Below are 17,882 nucleotides of genomic sequence, written 5' to 3' on the forward strand. Positions count from 1 at the left end.
CCTAGCCTCACTGGAGCCTCACGGAGCCTGACCGGAGCCTCACGGGGCCTCATGGAGCCTCACGAGAGCCTCAGCAGAGCGGAGCGGAACCTCAGCCGAGCGTCGTGAAGCCTCACCGGGGACTCACCGGATCCTCACCGGGGCCTCACCGGGGCTACACTGGAGCCTCACGGAGCCTCACTGGGGCCTCACTGAGCATTAGCGGGGTCTCAGCGAGGCCTCAGCGGGGCCTCACGGGGGCCACACCGGATCCTCGCGGAGCCTCACCAGGGCCTCAGCGGAGCCTCAAGGATCCTTACCGGGGCCTCACCCTGGCCTCACCCTGGCCTCACTGGGTCCTCAGCAGAGCCTCGCGGAGCCTCACCAGGGCCACACCGGATCCTCGCGGAGCCTCACCGGGGCCTCACCAAGGCCTCACTGGAGCCTCACAGAGCCTCTGCGGGGCCTCACCGGATCCTCACGGAGCCTCACCGGGGCCTCACTGGAGCCACACCGCATCCTCACCAGGGCCTCACCCGAGCCGCACCGGGGCCTCACTCGAGCCTCACTCGAGCCTCACTGGAGCCTGACCGGAGCCTCAGCGGGGCCTCACGGAGCCTCACTGGGGCCTCACCGGAGTCTCACGGAGCCTCACTGGGGCCTCACCGGAGCCTCACCGGGGCCTCGTGGAGCCTCACCGGGCACACTGTGCCACCGCCTCAGCCAGTCCTGGGCCCCGGGCCTGAGGGCGCCCGCCGTGTGGCAGGAGCTGTGCTGGGCCCCGCAGCACCCAGGGCAGTGACCTGGGCGTGTGCTCGCAGCACCCCCCCCCCCCCCCCCCCCCCCCGGCGGGCTCCGGGTGCCCTGCCTTGGCAGTGAGCCCGCCGGCCCGTGTGTCCCGCTGTACCTGCCTCCTCCGCTGGGCCAGACCGAGCCAGGGCTTCCGCCTCGGCGCCCCCGGGGACGGGCCCGGTGCCAGCTGTAGGGCCTGCGGCTGCGGGGCGGTGGGCACAGCGGGGATGGTGGGCGGCTGCCGCAGGCCGTGTAAGAAGGCGGCCTCCTTCCCTGCAGGCGGCAGGGCGCTGGGACCCCGTCCTTGGGCAGTGCCCCGGGCGCCCCCAGCCCTGCGCCTGCGGGTACCGGATCAGGCTGCTGCGTCGTGGAGGTGCCGGTTCCCTTCTAATCGGATATAAAGCTGCCGACCTGCAGACCCCACTGCTACTTTCCTCAGGTTGGTCACCCTTTTTGTTCTCCCTGAAACTGAGCCATCCGTTTGATCCTGAAAATCGCTCAAAATTTACAGAAGCGCAGGTTTTCTTGGTTGTATGTCCTTGTTGATTACCGACCTTAGGTTCTTCCGAAGGTAACGGTGATACATTGTCAAGCATCTTGACCGTAGTAATCTGAAGTAGAGACCGGTTTGCTGGTTCGCGTAGCCCTTCGTTCGGTAACATCTTAATCAATTCACTGTTTTGGAAAGAATAATGGACGCGCATTGCTTGAAATTCGAGCCACACCAGAGGGCATGGGGGGAGGAGGAAAGCGGCCTTGCCCTCCTGGCTGCGTTTCCAGGCAGAGCGCAGCCACCGCGCAGGTGGCAGGTGTGCACAGGTGGCAGGTGTGCACATGTGCCACACGTCCTGTGCTCGCCGCTCTCTGCTTATCATCACACGACGTCTCTTGCTCTGTAGCAGCCGCCGTAGAAGGACTTTCTTGTGGTTGCCTCCAACTCCATTACAAGTAAATACATTCTGTAAATTATTTAATCAGTTCCTTTTGGTGGACATCTATTTAGCTGGTTTCCATTCTTCTGCTAAATACAGAGAAGGCCACAGCGGAGCATCCTGTGCATACGTGATTTTGTTACGTAAACGAGGGTCGGCCAGCGGGCTAAGTCCTCCTTTGGGAATTGCTGAGTCGCAGGGTGTGTGTCCTGACGAAGTTAACATGTTGCCACACTGCCCTCCCTGGAGGTGGTTTCAATTTAAGCTGCCCTGGCATCGGGGTAGATGACGACCTGTTTGGATTTTTCCTCATACCTGCTCCACCCCAGTCACTGAACTTTTACCTTTGTGGTGGGGACATGCCGCGTGGTCCCCTGGGGGTGTTCTGATTTGTCTGTCTCTTTCCACCAGCGACACCGAGCATCTTTTCACTTGCCTGAGAGCCGCTGCATTTGTTTTTCTTTGTCTATTTGTTGTTCTTGATGTTAATCGATTTTGCGGGGAGCCCCACGTACTAGGACGGCAGCTAACTCCGCCTTGATCTAAGTTCCACGGTTATCGCTTGTCCATTACGGATTTCTGTGTCTTGCGGACTGACCGGTTTTTGTCCTTTATGATTGCTGGGTTGTATCATATTGTAGAAAGGCCTTCTCCACTCTGAGGTGGTTGTGTTTTGTTTTTGTTTTTTTAACACATGTTTTTTGTTTTTTGGGGGTTTTTTGTTCTGCTTTGTTTCGTTTAATTTTTCTTTAAATGGTTCAGAGTCTGTCTTGGTATAATGTCAGGGTTACGGAATCGACCTTCTTTCCCGGACAACAGTGACTTATTTCAGCTTTGCTTTTATTCTATTTGTGACTTACAAATGTGTGTCTTTCGGACTCTCGTATACCTTCCCTGTGCATCTAACACGAGTCAGATAGATTTAGGACCACATCATTTTTTTAGGAGCAGCTTGGTGTAGGGGAAAGATCATCCTCTTCAGAGTCGAACAGACCTGGTTTCCGATGTGAACTCTGCAACTTCTTCAATATGTAGGCTTGGGCAAATTAAAATTACATAACCTGTCTGAGCCTCTGTTACCTCATTTGTAAAATATGGTTGATAGTAAGCCATTTCACAGATGGGTTGTGATAATTAGAGATAATGTGTAGAAACTGCCTATTCAGGGGCACCTGGGTGGCTCAGTCGGTTGAGCGTCTGCCTTTGGCTCGGGTCATGGTCTTGGGGTCCTGGGATCAAGTCCAGCATGGAGCTCCCTGCTGGGTGGGGCCCCCACCCCTTCTGTCTCTTTCTCAAACAAATAAAATCTTTTTAAAAATTAAAAAAAAAAAAAGAAAAAGAAACTGCCTGTTGAGTGCCTGGCACACAGTGAATACTTGATAACAGGAGCCATTATTACATCATTGTTGTTACCAATATCAGTAGTGTGGTGTTGGTCTGAATGAGGACACTGTGCCCCCGCCCCAGTCCCTGTGTGAGTCATTCTTCAGTAAAAGCTCGTCCTGGAAGCTAGACAGACCTAGGGCTTCCCTGCCTAAGCCAAAGACCATTGCACGTACCCAGTAACGAAGGGCTAGCATTTTAGGGCCATGCTCATACCTTCTGGGCAGATGTTAAATTGTTGGGGGTGTACATTAAGATAAGACCGCACTTTGCTGCAGGAGGAAGTCTGCCTGGTTGCACAGTTTGGTTTTATAAGCAGATCTGTGAAGTTAACAGTTAAGCATTTTGTCCAGCAGTAGTGTTAGTGCTGTTTGGCCAGATGATTTAAGAAAGGGGATCTCTGTGACCTCCTACCACAGAACTTTATGTGCAGTCCTCTCACAAATCTGGAAAGTAAATTGGTGCGAAAACTCAGCCTGAACAGAAGTTGATATCTAAGTTAACTTCTCTTTTTTAAGTCCAATAGCCCAGGACCTAGTCTTTAATTAGGTGAATCGATCATAGTTTCCCTCCACACTTCTTCCTGTATTCTGGGTACTTGAGTTTTATAGGTATATATGGACTTGATTTCCCTGTAGGGTTTTTTTTTTTTTTTTTTTTTTGACCTCCTTCTTTTCCTTCACCGATGTTTAATCTTAACAGTCCTTTCACAGATAAACTCCACTTTCAAAAACCACTTTTGGATTTATTGCTACTAGTCTCATTATGTCTAAACATCTCCTTCCGTTCTGTTCTTCTGTTTCCTGTCTACTCATCCTGCACCTTTTTAAACTGAAATGCTGGACTTCCCCTCTCTCAAGCTTCTTAATATCAATTCAGAAAATCTTAGTGTCTTAGATTTCTGTTTCCCCTCTTTTGTTTGCTCCTCTTGAGGCCCAAAAGTATGTGGCTAAACTTTACTTTTACTTGTTTTTTTTAACATAAACTGTCAGAACCTAATTATTTTCTGCCATCAATTATTTTTTCCTGCCATCAACGTTAAGAAAAGTTCCATTTGGGAAATTTTACTTGGTTTTATACGATAGATTTTCTTCCTAACCAGTAATCAGTCCACAGATAATCTATTGAGGGCTTATCATGTGCCAGCCTTTGAGGATGCAATGAGTGAATAATTCCCTGCCTTCAGGAGTTTACTTTCTGTTTTGTTGGGGGGGGGGGGGGAGCGCAAAAGAAGGAGAGAGAAAGAGAGAGAGAGAGAATCCTAAGCAAGCCCCATGCCCAACATGGAACCCGATGTGGGGCTAGATCCCAGGACCCTGAGATCATGACTGGAGCTGAAATCAAGAGTTGGACACTTACCCGACTGAGCCACCCAGGTGCCCCAGGAGTTCCCTTTCTATACTGAAGACAGACAGCGTATCAACCAAGGGATGGAATCCTTTAGTTACCTGGGTTATGGAGGAGATAAATGCAGCAGTAGATGAGAAGTGGCCAGGCTCAGAGGGAGGAAACTCATCCCCTTTCTTTACGGTTCTTTTGCTTCTTGTCTGACTGTAAATCTTGTATTCCATTTTCATGATTTTTCTTTTAATACTGTATTCTGGTACTTTCTTATTATCCAGTGTTTCATCCTTTCATTCATCCCTTAGATGGCCAACTGCTCGTTTTTGAGAATTGATATATAATCTCATTGCCTTATGTTCTTCTTCCTTATAATCTTATGCTTTCTTTATGAGTTCTCAAAGATTTCTTTGCCACAGTGTATATCGTAAAGGTCATCGTTAGTGCTTCTTGAAATCAAAAGGCATTTCTCCAAAATAAACCTTACCTTTTGACATTCTGGGCATTTTTTTTTTTTTTTTTTTTTTTTTAAAGGACGGTGCTTCTCTGATGTTTGTCTCAGTGGAATGTGTGTCGGCATGTGAGGTTGCCAGCTGCATTTCTTGTAAGAACTGGACCACTATGAGACTGAGTTATTTTAGGAAATGATAGTGAAGAGTAAGTAGCGTGTATAGAGACTTTGCTCAGAAAAATGAGCAGTCACTACTTTTCAGAAAATGGAATCTTATGCCTTCGGAGTTGACTGTTTAGGTCCGAAAATGAGTACTCAGTGTTTTCTTTTCTGTTTTCAGGGATGACTCTGTCCCAGAGGACAACATCTGGAGGGGCATCCTCTCTGTTGTGTTCTTCTTCCTTATCATCAGCGTGTTGGCCTTTCCCAATGGTAAGTGGTGTCACACTGGATCACATCTCCCCTGTGCGTTGTGCCCTTTTGGTGTTCTGGGAGGTGCATGCCATCTAGAAGATGAAACCAGAAAGTGAGAGTAAGAGAAACGAATCTGTGGTGGTTAGGGCACAGGTGCCCGATCTGCCACGTGCTTGTGATCTTCCCGCCCTGGGAAGTGCCCCAGCTGTTTCACAGGTGCTTGAGTCTCTCACTTTTGCAAACAAGGGATTGGCAGGTAGGTGCAATTGAGAGAGTTAACTAAATTAATACGTGTTAATGTCTCTGAATAGTGACTGACAAATTGTAAGCTCTGTGAGTGTCAGCTGTTGTTCTTGTTGCTATTTTTGCTGTATCAGCTGAGTCATAAAATACTCAATTATTTGTTTCGTACTTCTTGCTAAGGACAGGGTCACTGCAATATGATTATTACTGAAATAATGTGTTGTCCCAGGTGATCTTTAATCATAGTAAACTTTGCTGATCATGCATTTGGGATATGTATTTTCATCATCAGGTGAAAAAAAACATTATTACTGTGAATTTTATTATCCCCATCATGATTATGGAGTGAGGAAAAGTCTTTAAAAAGGGAGGGGGGTCGCCTGGTGGCTCTGTGGTGAGCATCTTCCTTTGGCTCAGGGGATGATCCTGGGATCCCGGGATCGAGTCCCACATCAGGCTCCTGCTTCTCCCTCTCCCTGTGTTTCTGCCTCTCTCTGTGTCTCTCGTGAATAAATAAAATCTTCAAAAAAAATGAGAAGCCCATTGTGAATGCTACTCATTGCTGTTTGGAAATCTACCATGGTAATAGAGTTCTAATCCTAATTCCGATGTTATGTGTTCAGGAGAGGAAGCAGCAGGGAAGGGGGTGTTCCTTCACTAAGGAGCAATTTTTGGACACTAGTTGGTTACCCTAAGGTTGAACTGGATTCTGACATCATCTACCCAGAGTTAGAGTCCCTCCCACAGGGGAAGGGCTCAGCCCCATAGGACTGCCTCCCCTTCCAATGCCAACTGCAAGTCCAGGGTTTCACCTTTGCTTCCGACCAAATGGTTCTAAGTCAGACGTTCCCATGACCCCACCTTGGGTCCGATTAACTTGCTAGAGTGGCTCACAGGATGCAGGAAGTGAGGTTGCTCGTTAGATTGCAGTACCTGTTTATTACAAAGAATATCCACCAACAGCCAGATGAAGAAATGTGTAGGATACGGTACGTGGGAGGGGACTAGGAGCTTCCATACCCTCTCCAGGTGGGCCACTCTTTTGGCATCAGATAAATGTCCACCAACATAGAAGCTGCATGAACCCCATCCTTTTTGGAGTTTTTTTTGGAGGCCTCACCTACAGAGGCATGGGAACCAGTGGCCACTGGGAATTGCAGTCAGCCTCCAGCCTCTCACCCTTCCCTGGAGGTCTTGGGGACAGGACTGCGAGTTCTCACCCTCTAATCACATGTTTGGCTCCACTGGCAATCGGCCCTGTTCTTGGGCACTTTCCTAAGGCCTCATTAACATAGCAAAAAGTATTCATCATCCTTATCACTTGGAGTTCCTAGGGCTCGAGGAGCTCTGTGCCAGAAAAGGGCACAAAGACCAAATACATATTTCTTATTATAAATCACAGTGTCACACACATGCCAAGGTGTCTTTCCAAGATGGTGGCAATGCCATTATGTTCTGTAGTTTTGCTTCGTCGTGTGTCACACTGTGTGGTTTTGCTGGTGGCGTAATGATCCAGCCCGTGGAGCCATGACTGAATCCTGCGGAGGATGAACCATCTCAGGTAACAGTGTCATTTGACAGCTGAGTTTAACTCCCCTCCGCTCTGCCCCTTAGCCGTTCCTGTGAGTCTGCTGCTTACTCCGAGGTCATCAGACAGGACCATGGCCATTATTGCTCTGTGCGCTTTCTTCTTATTTCTTACCTAGTCTGTCCCTCTCCTACTACCTTTTGTTTTAAACATCAGTCGGCACATGGTAGGTGCTGAGGGAACTGGTCAGTCCAGAGGTGCCACGTCTGTTCTTCAAGCCTTCAGCTTCTCTGTGTTCATTGTCGCTTAGTTCTCGAAGGTCACTTCTTTGCGGCTTGAAGGTTTCTTTCCTGCCTTTGTCTTTTTCTTTTTTAGACTTGCTTTTTCTGAGTCCAGGGCCATTTTGGAAGTCTGAGCATCCTCAAAGATTGATGTCCCGAGAGCCATGATTTTACAGCCATCCCTTCCATGAGGTGTTAGCAGGAGCTGGGTCAGGGGCTTCATCGCGAGGGCTTTTCTGTAGGTAGCAAGGGCCCCGGGAGGCCGGGGGATGACGGCCGCTTGACGTCAGCCTAGTGGTGGCGGTAGGGCCTGGCTCCAGCATCTTCCTTTTAGTTGGTCTTACTCTGGTTCTTTCTCTTATTAGGTCCCTGGTGATGTGTTTTTATCTCCATCTTCCCATGTTTCCCTCTCCCTTTACTCCTGTTCTCTCTACCAGGGTCTGGCTTTTCTTTTTTCTCCAGGAATACGGCCCTAGGGTCTTAGTTGGTCTGTACCCCGTGGCTTTGGATCCTGCGGAAGTTGGCTGCTGGTTGTGCCCAGGTGTCCTCTGTGACCAGAGGGGCTAGCAGACCGCCTAGAGCCGGCCTCCTCTCTCTCTTACCTCGTCTGTTCCCTCCACATCCTCCCCCCACCATCTCCGCGTGTGTGTGTGTGTGTGTGTGTGTGCACGCACACCACTCCTCTGGGCAGAACGTGCCACGGGGAAGGTTTTTAGGTGGATCCAGGAAAGGACGATTCTAGGTAGAGAAAGATAGGACATAGGCAGCACATATTCAGAGGGATTCTCTGGGGCCGTGTGTGCACAGCGGACACGATGTGTGTGCTAAAGGTCCACCTGTCCACACGTTACCTTTGATTAGTAAAATTACGTTTTCCACATTAAAGATTGTTCCCATTGAATATTTAAAAGTTGGAAGGCTTTAGAAGGTGCCAGTGTTGGTGACGGGGGAGCTGGCCAGGCGGCTGGGAGGGGTGCTCCTGGGCTCGGTGGCTGTCCCCTCGGGCCTTCCTCAGGGCCCCGGTGCTGGGTGGCTGCTTCTCTGAGCAGAACGTATGAGCCTCTTCTTGCTCCGGTCTTGTCACCTTATTTTCTGTCCTCCCACCCTTGGCACGAGTTCTCAAGTTAAGCAATGAAAATTAATGGGAAAGCTGGAGCCCAACAGCAGCTGCCTCCCCGAAAGGCAGTTTTGGGGGCGTGCCTGGGCAGCGGCGTTGCCCGGTCTGCTGTGTTCTGGTGACTAGGAACAGGTTCGTCCTTGACCCAGCAAGGTCTGCCCTGCACCTTCAAGTGGAGGCCTCAACCTGATGGCGTCCATGGTCCCGCATGCGTGAGCTCCTCCGCGCTGTGCAGGAGCATCAGTCAGCTCCCTTGAGACGGGGCCCTGGGATGCTTGTGGCGTCCAAGTAACCCAGGAAGCCCTGCACTGGCTCGTGAGGCTCTCGTAACCGTCAGGATGCTTCTGGCCCCTGAAGAGAACGCCTGCTTCAAAACGGCCTGAAGAATAAAGGGAACGTCTGCTTTCCTGCGTTTCAGGGGGTTCTGAGGCTGACGGTGCCCGGGCTGGCTCATTCAGCCGCTTGGTGGCCATGGAGACCAGGCTCCCTGCTCCTCTGCTGGGCCGTCAGCCTGCCTGTGCCATGCCCTGCTGTCCTGTTGGTCCCATGGGTGCTGCCGGGCCCACGGTCACGGGCAGCATCCTGAGGGAGAGGGTGCCGCCCGCATGCCTTTGCAAGGCTGAAGAAGCCCTTTCTAGAGACCCTCTGGCAGTTGTCACTTCTCCTTGACTAGAGTTGGGCCCTGAGCCTCTGCTCCCTGCACCCCCGAGGCTGGGAGTTTACCAGGCCCTGGAGGGGTGGGCTCGTGATGGGTCGTCACGGACCACAGGGACAAGACAGACCGAGGATTGCTTCCGTTGGCCCACATTTTACCCCTGAGTTACCTGGGGCAGGAGTGGACACTCAGGGCGGGTGGGGGGTAGGTTCTAGAATCCCTTCCCTCGGGCCCGTGAACGGGAGACCCCGAGGGGAGGCCGGGGAAGGCGGATCTCATGTCTACGTCACTCTTCCTCTTTCCTGCCCTCTTCCCTCTTCTTCCCTCTCAGTTCCCTTAAAAATCGAAGTGCTGCCTGCGTCTTATGATAGCAACTGGCCGTGGAGCGGAGCACGACTAACCGTGGCCACCATGTCCTCAGCGCGTGATTGTAGCTGTCGCTCCATCACCGCAGGGCAATCGGGAAACCTGTTTGGCTGGGAGGTTTCTTTCAGCAGGTGGCTCGGGGCTTCGGGGCTCCCCAGCCTTCCCTGCACCCCCAGGGCCTGGCCCACGGGGATTGAGTCCCGAGGCTGCTGGGAAGACAAGTCACAGAATCCCCCCCTTTCCAATCCTCCTCTGCAAGAGGAACGCCTTCTGTCAGGGTCTCTGCCTTTCTGTGTGTCTCTCGTGAATCGATAAAATCTTAAAAAAAAAACAGTATTTTGAGGAGAGTGGAATGCTAGCGTTTCTTGATTTTCCTGAGTTTATCCTTTGGTTTGTCCTTTGGCCTCATGTGACTTCTCTGAGCTAAGATGCTCTTAATTGCGTCTCCCTGAGGTTTGAAGGTGACCCAGAAGCTTCACCGGCCCCTGAATTTGAAACAAAAATCCTGTACCCCCCCACACCCCCCCACACCCCCCACCCCCGTTCTGCTTCCTGCTCCACCACTTTTTCTTAAAAAAAAAAAATTTCTTCCTTAGTTTTGAAATTCTCTCAAAGGTAATCTTATTCACCTCTTCTTAGTTTTTCCTAGAGGAATTCAAACTTTCAGATGATAATCTTTGTCGCTCACGCCTCATTCAAGCAGAGAACCAGCGGTAACGGGGAAGGAGCAGACGCAGAGGGCACAGGCCTGTAGCTCTAGGGAGGCACCCAGTCCCCGGTTACTCCTGGGAGTAGCAGCAGGCTGCTGGCCAGGCAGCTGTGCTGCGATTGTCTTTTCAGTATTTTCCTCACCCTTCTCTCGTGGGTGTGATCCCATTCTCTAATTGCTGAGGCCACCTTTGAGGCCTCGCTTCTCCTAGCAAAGTCGTCTGATTTCCGTTTCTCTTGAAATCAAACTCCATCTCGGTATGTGGTTGAGACCCCTGTTCTAGATGGAGGGACTGGGAAGAGCCAGGCCGCGCCGGTGCGAGCGTGTCCCCAGAGACAGCCCTGCTGCCCGACGTGGCACCGGGCGGACAACCTGGGGCCGAGCGTGGACTGGCCCACGGGAGACCGCGGGCTGCGGGTGTCCGTGCCAGGCGCCGGGATGGCACTGCCACACAGGCGACCCGGTGCGCAGCGAGTCGGGGCTGACAACTGGCGATGCCACCGCCCTGGCCTCCGCTTTGGGGAAGCACTGACCGCCGCATTCAGCAGCATCGCCGCCTCTGCTGGCTGGTTGGTCCGGTTGTAGTGCCGGCGGTGCCCACTCCCTTGGGCTCCTTGGAACATGGGGGCCTCTCCTGGGGAGCAGGCGGGCACACCGGTGCCTGAAGCGGAGCCGTACCCCACGGCGCAGGGCCCCCAGCGACACCCTCTGTGCACCACCGCGGCCCAGACCCAGCGCAGCAGCTGCCCGAGGCCTCCCGTACACAGGACGTTCTGGCGTGTGAGCTGAACGGCCACTTGTAAAGACCCTGTGCCTTCAGGAATGTGATGTGACGTTGCCCTGCGTGAGTGGGGAATCTGGACACGAAAGGGAAAGACTCGACGGGGAGAAGTCAGGACGGGGCTTAGCCGACTGCAGGAAGGTGAAGATCCTCATGCAGCTTCGGGAGCAACACGTGCCCGTCGCAGGAGTCTGGGCCGGCGGAGAGAGATACCCGAGGCCCCAGCAGCCGGGTCAGGGTAGGGAAGGGCCACGGGCCCGTACCCCCACGTCCCTGCACCACCGACCCTCAGATGTGTGCTGCACGCGCTGCACGGGGTGACGAGGCGGCGCTGGGGGCACCCAGGGGCTCAGCGGTGGAGCGTGAGTCCGCAGGGTCCCTGCTCGGGGTAGGGGTCCTGCACCTCCCCCTCCGTCCCTGCCGCTCGCCCTGCTTGTGCATGTGCACGCCCTCTCTCTAATAAATAAAATCTTAGAGAGAGAGAGAGAGGGCAGAGTTGTGTTTTCAAAAGGCTGCTCTTGGAGCACCTGGGCGAGGCCCTGGCGGCCCTGATGTAAGGACCCCACAGCAGCCCCCGCCCTGTCCCTGCTTGTCGCCACTGGTTCCACATGGCAGCACGTCTCCCCGCCACCCGCTGGCCCAGAGGCCGCCAGGCCCGGCCGCCTTGATGAGGACGTGGGGAAGCGCTGCGGGTTGGGCGGCGGCCTGCGGGCCGTGGGGAGGCGTGCACTGAGCCTGGGCATCCTTGGGCGGCTGGCTGTGGCACCCTTGCGGCACCCTCGCAGCACCCTTGCGGCACCCGCCGGCTTGACAACCAGGAGGCGCGGCGTGAAGCCTTCCCCACCCAGCGGCCGCCCAGTCCCAGCGCCGTCCATGGCTGCAGAGTCACTCTCCGCCGTGCCTGTCCTCGGGCCTGGGGAGTGTGGACTGGGCAGGACTCTGCTTCCAGCCAAGTGGCCCTGCACTAGGCAGTGTCGACGCGCGAGAAGTCGCAGGGAAGCCAGGCCCGCGTGACGCCCCGAGGCCGGGGCTGGGGTTTGGGTGAAGCAGCTCGTAAGTCAGCAGCCGCCCGGCTGCAGAAGTGCCCCCCGGTGAGCGCCTGGCCGTGGGGACAGCGCTTGGAAGAGGACGCCACGAGGTGACCGGATCTGCCCTCTGCTTCCCTGGGACCAGTTGTCACGTGGAAGGGGGCCCGGTTCCTGTGCGTGGCTGCGCCTTCTGGGGAGAACCGCAGCTGCCAGAAAGGATGTGATGTTCCTCGGTGTCTGAGCCTTCGGCAGCAGCACTCAGAAGGCCGGCAGCTCCGGGGGCCTCTCACCACCTCCGTCGAGCCGAGCTCTCACCACCTGCCGTCCCGAAGCTCAGGCCCTCCCGACTTGCATAAGCCAAGGCCCCCGGTCCTCACCCACTGTCTGGACTGCCCCGGTCCAGGCTGAGGAACAGGCTGCACGTTGGTGGCAGGGACGCTTGCAGCTGGTTTTTCTAACGTGAACCCGATCCCTCAAGAGAAAGCAGTTAAAATGTTTCAGCGTCATCTTTTTTAAGATGAGGTGGGTGATTGAGGAGGAGTTCCAGAATAAAAATTATGATGTGATGCTTCCCTCGGATGGGATTCCAGGTTGCCAGCAATGGAAACTGCTGAGTCAAAGGACCTCCGGGGTGGTGCCCGGGGGCTCAGCGGTGGAGCGGCTGCCCTCAGCCCAGCTCGTGACCCCGGGGTCCTGGGATTGAGTCCTGTGTCGGGCTCCTTGCAGGGAGTCTGTTTCTCCCTCTGCCTGAGTCTCTGCCTCTCTCTGTGTGTCTCATGGATAAATAAATAAAATCTTAAAAAGCAAAATAAAAAGACTAACTGGATGTTGGCTGCAGGCCTCCTGGGAAGGCTGGAAGGCTGGGTCCCAGGCTGAGCTGGGGACTGGCTGGTCACCCAGAACTGACCAAGGAGGAGAGCACACCGAGCGCCGAGTGCCCCGTCCCCATCAGCAAGCTCCCTTGGCCCCACTGTGCACGTTGGCTGCTGGTGCAGGCGGAGGGAGAGGCTGAGGATGGCACACCTGGCTTGGTCTCACCAGCCCGAGCCCCCGTGTGGTGCAGGGTGGCTGGAGGACACGGCCCAGTGGTGCGGGAGGCCAGGCCACCCCCCTGCTGAAGACCCTCGGGGCGTGCGGGCAGGCTGTCCCAGGGGCGCGCAGCCCCAAGACGATCCCGCGCCACCGGAGCAGGGCTCCGTATTTGTGACCTGTACCCCTTCCGCTGATGACGGTAGGTCCGCTGGGTCCGTCAAGGCCCGGCGGGCGTCCACTTGTTTTTAAGGAGATAAAGCAGGAGGGGAAGTGCTGCGCGGCCCTGTGGGCAGAGGGAGTCCGTCCAGCAAAGCCCATGTGCGCTCTGCTGAGGCCGCATCTGCCTCCCACCTGCTCACAGGTGTCGTGTCACCGCAGTCCCCTCTGGGGCCGGGTGCTCAAGCTCCAGCTGCACGGGTTTGTTCCCGAGTCCTGTCCCCCATGATGTCCAGGCACCGCCCGTCCTGTTGCACGCCCACGGGGGCGGCCCAGGGGATGTCACCTGCTAAGCCGCTGTGTGTCCACGCTCTTACGGGCCGTGGCCTGCGAACCTTGCTGCCCTGACCCCATCTCCAGGGGAAATTAGGGCCTGAGTTCAGAGACAAAGCTCTAAAAACAAACTGCCGTTGTGGAGACTTGTACCGGCGACAGTTGTGGTGACGGGTGCTACAGTGAGAATTAAACATTTCAACCTAGACTTTGACCTCAAAATATTTATGTAGAAAAAAGTCTTTGACAGCGGAGACCTGTTTAGTTTTGTTTTAAATCTCCATAGAGGTCAGCACTTTGGTTTTAGTTTGTGTTTGAAAGCAGTTTCCTCTAACCTTGCGTTTTCTGTCTGCAGGCCCATTTACTCGACCCCATCCGGCCTTATGGAGAATGGTTTTCGGTGAGTTACCCATCAGTACATTTGGAATGTGTCCTGCTTAAGTCCGTTTTCTGTATGTCATCGTAGCAATTTGACGTGCTGCTCGGCAGTAAAACTTCACAGCGTTTAGCTCTTTGGTGTTCCTCATATCCATCTTTGTGGAAATTCCTCAGGGCCACACAGACACACTGGTGGTGACCTTAGATTCCCACATGTGGCCGCCGCTGCACCTCCGCTCGCCCCCCGCCTGCGCTGTTGTCTCTTAGCGTGCACGGCTCTGACTTCGGGAACGTGGCTTGTTTTTCTCCCTACATGTTCATGTGGCTCCTCCCTCACGGGTCCTGTGTAGGCATCCAGAAGGGACTGGAGACCCCACAGTCTCCGGAGCTGGAAGCGCCTGGGAAGGAAGCAGTCCTTAGCCCTGATTTGAATTAAGGCTTGGTGCTCAGCATCTCTAGAAATACTGGATTTCTAGTCCGTCAGTCATCAGATCTCCTGAATGGACCTCAAACACGTCTTTCAGATGTTAGCTCTTGGCTCTGTCTTGCCTATGTAAGACATCAGATAAATTATTTTAGGGTGAGAACATGTAATGTCATGAAAAGGACCCTAAAAATGGATATTTTCCCTCACGATCACCTTTTTTCTTTCAACCTTCAGAGGTGGTCAGTGAATCTCTGAATGGAGTGGCCTCAACCCTTCAGCAGGTGTTCACTGAACGCCTCCTCGTGGCAGGGCTGCCGCGGCCCTGAGGCTGCCGGAGAGGGAGGCAGCACAGCTGTCCCAGACAAACTATTAAATCAGGAATCAAAAAACATTATATGCTGCCAGGAGTTAGGAGGTTAATTAAAACCATATGGGGTGACGGTGACCGAGTGGCTGCTATGACTTGCAGGTGCAAGGAGGGATGCGTGCTGGAAACGTGCACGCACAGTGGGATCCGGCAAGGACTGGGGTCACTGGAAGCTAGGAAGGGGAAGGCTGCCAGAGTGGCCTCCGCCAGCAGGAGTGCGGTGTGTGGCAAGCCAGGCTGGCGGGGTAGAGCAGGCCCTGGGGGAGTAGTAGGAGGGGGCCAGGGTTGGCCTGGGTGGGACCCCAGGGGCTTGTGGCGGGGAAGAGTCAGATGGGAAGGGTGGCGGGGAGTCCAGGACGACTTCCTGCAGAGGACGGATGCGATTCACGGCCATTTTCAACTAGATTGTCCTGGCGGCATCATATGTAGGTCTCACGGACGCGGTAGTGCTGTGTGGACAGATGAGGCGTGCTCAGCCGCGTGGCCAGACCTGAGCTTGTCCTATTGCAGATGACCCATTGTGGGTGATTACTTATTTCTTGCCTGAGGTCTTTTTGGGGTCATGGAGCCCTTTGATAATCTCATGAGAGCTCACCCTTTCTCAGCACACACGCACACACGTGCACTCACACACATACACACAAGTGCACGCACGAGCATACACATGCCACATGCGTGCACGCACACACATGCATACACATACGTGCATACACACATGCACATACATACACGCATACGTCCATACACGTGCACACATACACACACGTGCACACACATGCACACACACGTGCATGTTACATCTGGGGCTCCATGAACTTTGCAGCTCAACCATGAATTCCAGTTTGAGAAGCTCTGCTCCATCCACACAGATGGTTTTTTTTTTCTGTCTTAAAATAATTATTTTGAAAGGATTTCAGTAAAAAGGTGTAGTGGGAGGCACGCGAGATGAAAACCTGTAAAGCAGCTGGTAAGAAGGCCGAGGAGGTCCGCGCACGGCAGGCCAGCCCCGCCGTGCCCTGAGCTCCCGAGGCCAGGCAGAGGCCCCGTGGCAGGGCCTGGCGCCGCACACGGTCCAGGGCGCTCGTCCCAGCCGCAGACGTTGTCTCCTCTGGAGCAGCTCGCGGGAGCAGAGGCTGAGCCAAGTTCACACGGAATGCTGTGATCCAAGGTCATTCGTATCTCGGTGTCTGGGTGCCCTGCTCGCAGGTTTTAATTCCAGCAGGTTCTGGGGAAAAAGACCTGATAAGCCACTGGCGTTGGGTTTCCACGTCCTCTAAGAGGCTTTTGCTGTTTAAAGAGCAGATTATTAAGTTTATTTTTCAATGATATGCGGTGAGTATTAGGACACCAGTTATGAGGTGACAGGGACGTGATGCCCATGAGGGTGGACGTGGGGCGTAGGGTGTAGGTATGTGGCCCTGGGCCACCTCCGGGCGCCCCTGCCTGGGCTGTCCACACCCGACTTGCCCACCTCCGTCCACTGTCCACACAGCAGCCAGCGTCTGCTTCGTACAGTGTTGCCCGGGTCATCTTCCTTCTCCCATTCAAGCCTGTCCTGGGCTCCTTCCTCACTCATGGTAGAACCTGGAATCTCTGCCACGGCCCCCGAGCCTCATCATGGCAGTGCCGCCTGGCTCCCTTCCCTTTGGTGCTGGCACCCCTTGGCCTTACCCACCCCCCTGGCCCTCCCCCGCACCGTGGCCTTACCTCCCCCCCCCCCCCAGCCTTACCCTCCCCCTGACCTTACCCCACCCCCAGCCTTACCTCCCCATGGCCCTGGGCTTACCCGGAGGCCATTTCCCTACCTACACGCCACCTGTCCTTGGAGACCCAACCTGAGTGTCCCTTCCTCAGAGAGTTGCCAGCCCTCTGGGTGTAAACCAGTTCGGCCTACCTGCCTTGCTTCTCGGCGGGCGTGCCGGTTGTCACGAAGACCCCGACCCGCTGTGTTGCCATGTCTGTGTCTGCCTGGCCCTGAGAACTTGGTCTGCGGCGTGCCGCGCGTCTGGCCCAGAGCTGCCCGAAACGTGAGAATGTTCTTGTTTCCCTCAGGACTCAGTGTGCTCTACTTCCTGTTCCTGGTATTTCTTCTCTTCCTCAACTTCGACCAGGTTAAGTCCCTCATGTACTGGCTAGATCCAAATCTTCGATACGCCACAAGGGAAGCAGATATCATGGTATGTACCTGTCGGGGTCAGGAGTCTCCTAGGGACTCAGTCGACGCGTGGGAGGAGGACACAGTTGGCCTCACGTCCTCGCCTTTTGCTTCTGTTTCCTGTGCAGGCCACGTAACAGCCAGGTCTCTGGGGAGGTGAGCGGTGTGGTTTGCATGAGCGATAGGGTCCAGGGGAAGGACATCCTCTCTCGGAGTAAAGGGGATGCTGGGAGGCGTGTGGCCGTCATGGTCAGACTTCCGCCACTGCCACCTGCTCACTGTAAGACTCTGGGCAGCGTACTTGTTAGCCAGCCCCTTCCTTTCTTGGAAACTGAGGGAATAGTCCTTATTTGGGAGTTTTATTGTGAGCGAAACAGAGTAGCATTATCTACGTCGAGGCCTTGCACACTCCAGGTCCTCAGTGGTGGTGGTGGTGGCTGTTCTAGCAGGTGCGACCCTCAACACCACTGCTTTCTGCTCTAACCCTGACACTGTGATCCTTCGAGATGAGGGTGTCGACTTGAAGGATCCAGGCCAGAAGGGGCCAGTTTTAATGATCCAGGCCATTTTGTTCATTATTATTATTTTTTACCCATAAAAATAATTTCATTCTTGGGTACAGCTACTCTGTACTTCAGCCTTTAAGGGAGAGACTATTTTATACAGGAATGCTATTTCTTTCCTTTTTTATTTTTATGTTTCTTAACAATACCTAACACTTGGTACAGACTGAGGGAAGAACCTAGTGATGCTTAGAAAAGGAGAACAGGCATCGGGCCGTACGCAGGCCTTGCTTAAGAGACGATACCAAGGGACTCGATGAAAGGTCCAAGAAGTGATCGTTCCACTGGACTTGAGGTTGGACAGTGTTCCAAGATTTTATCTTTGACTTCACAGAGGACATGCTAAAGGAAGGGAGAGGATGCCAAAAATGACCTAAAGTCTCAGGATGGAAAGTCCGTTTGGGGGTTTCTTGCTTGGAGGAGCAGAGTAGCCTGGGGTGACGTGGAGCTTTTCCTGATGACAGCAAAGGC

At 54.1% G+C, this 17,882-nt stretch overlaps 1 protein-coding gene across 5 annotated transcripts in view; it reads left to right on the forward strand.

Annotated features, from left to right (window-relative positions):
* Nucleotides 1-17,882, forward strand: part of PTDSS1 (phosphatidylserine synthase 1) — a 71,037-nt gene that overhangs the window by 25,078 nt on the left and 28,077 nt on the right. For 4 of the 5 annotated variants that reach the window (XR_005381267.1, XM_038579819.1, XM_038579816.1 and 1 more), the window contains 3 exons: nucleotides 5,219-5,310; nucleotides 13,877-13,921; nucleotides 16,746-16,870. Coding sequence is in view for 4 of the 5 variants with exons in the window: in XM_038579816.1 (XP_038435744.1) it covers nucleotides 5,219-5,310; nucleotides 13,877-13,921; nucleotides 16,746-16,870 (262 nt within the window). In the remaining variant the exon portion in view is untranslated. Of the gene's footprint in view, nucleotides 1-1,071; nucleotides 1,211-5,218; nucleotides 5,311-13,876; nucleotides 13,922-16,745; nucleotides 16,871-17,882 lie in introns of those variants that run through there. The other variant, XM_038579818.1, reaches the window with a different exon arrangement.

Source organism: Canis lupus, chromosome 29 (assembly GCF_011100685.1).
Source record: "Canis lupus familiaris isolate Mischka breed German Shepherd chromosome 29, alternate assembly UU_Cfam_GSD_1.0, whole genome shotgun sequence".
Taxonomy (NCBI): domain Eukaryota; kingdom Metazoa; phylum Chordata; class Mammalia; order Carnivora; family Canidae; genus Canis; species Canis lupus.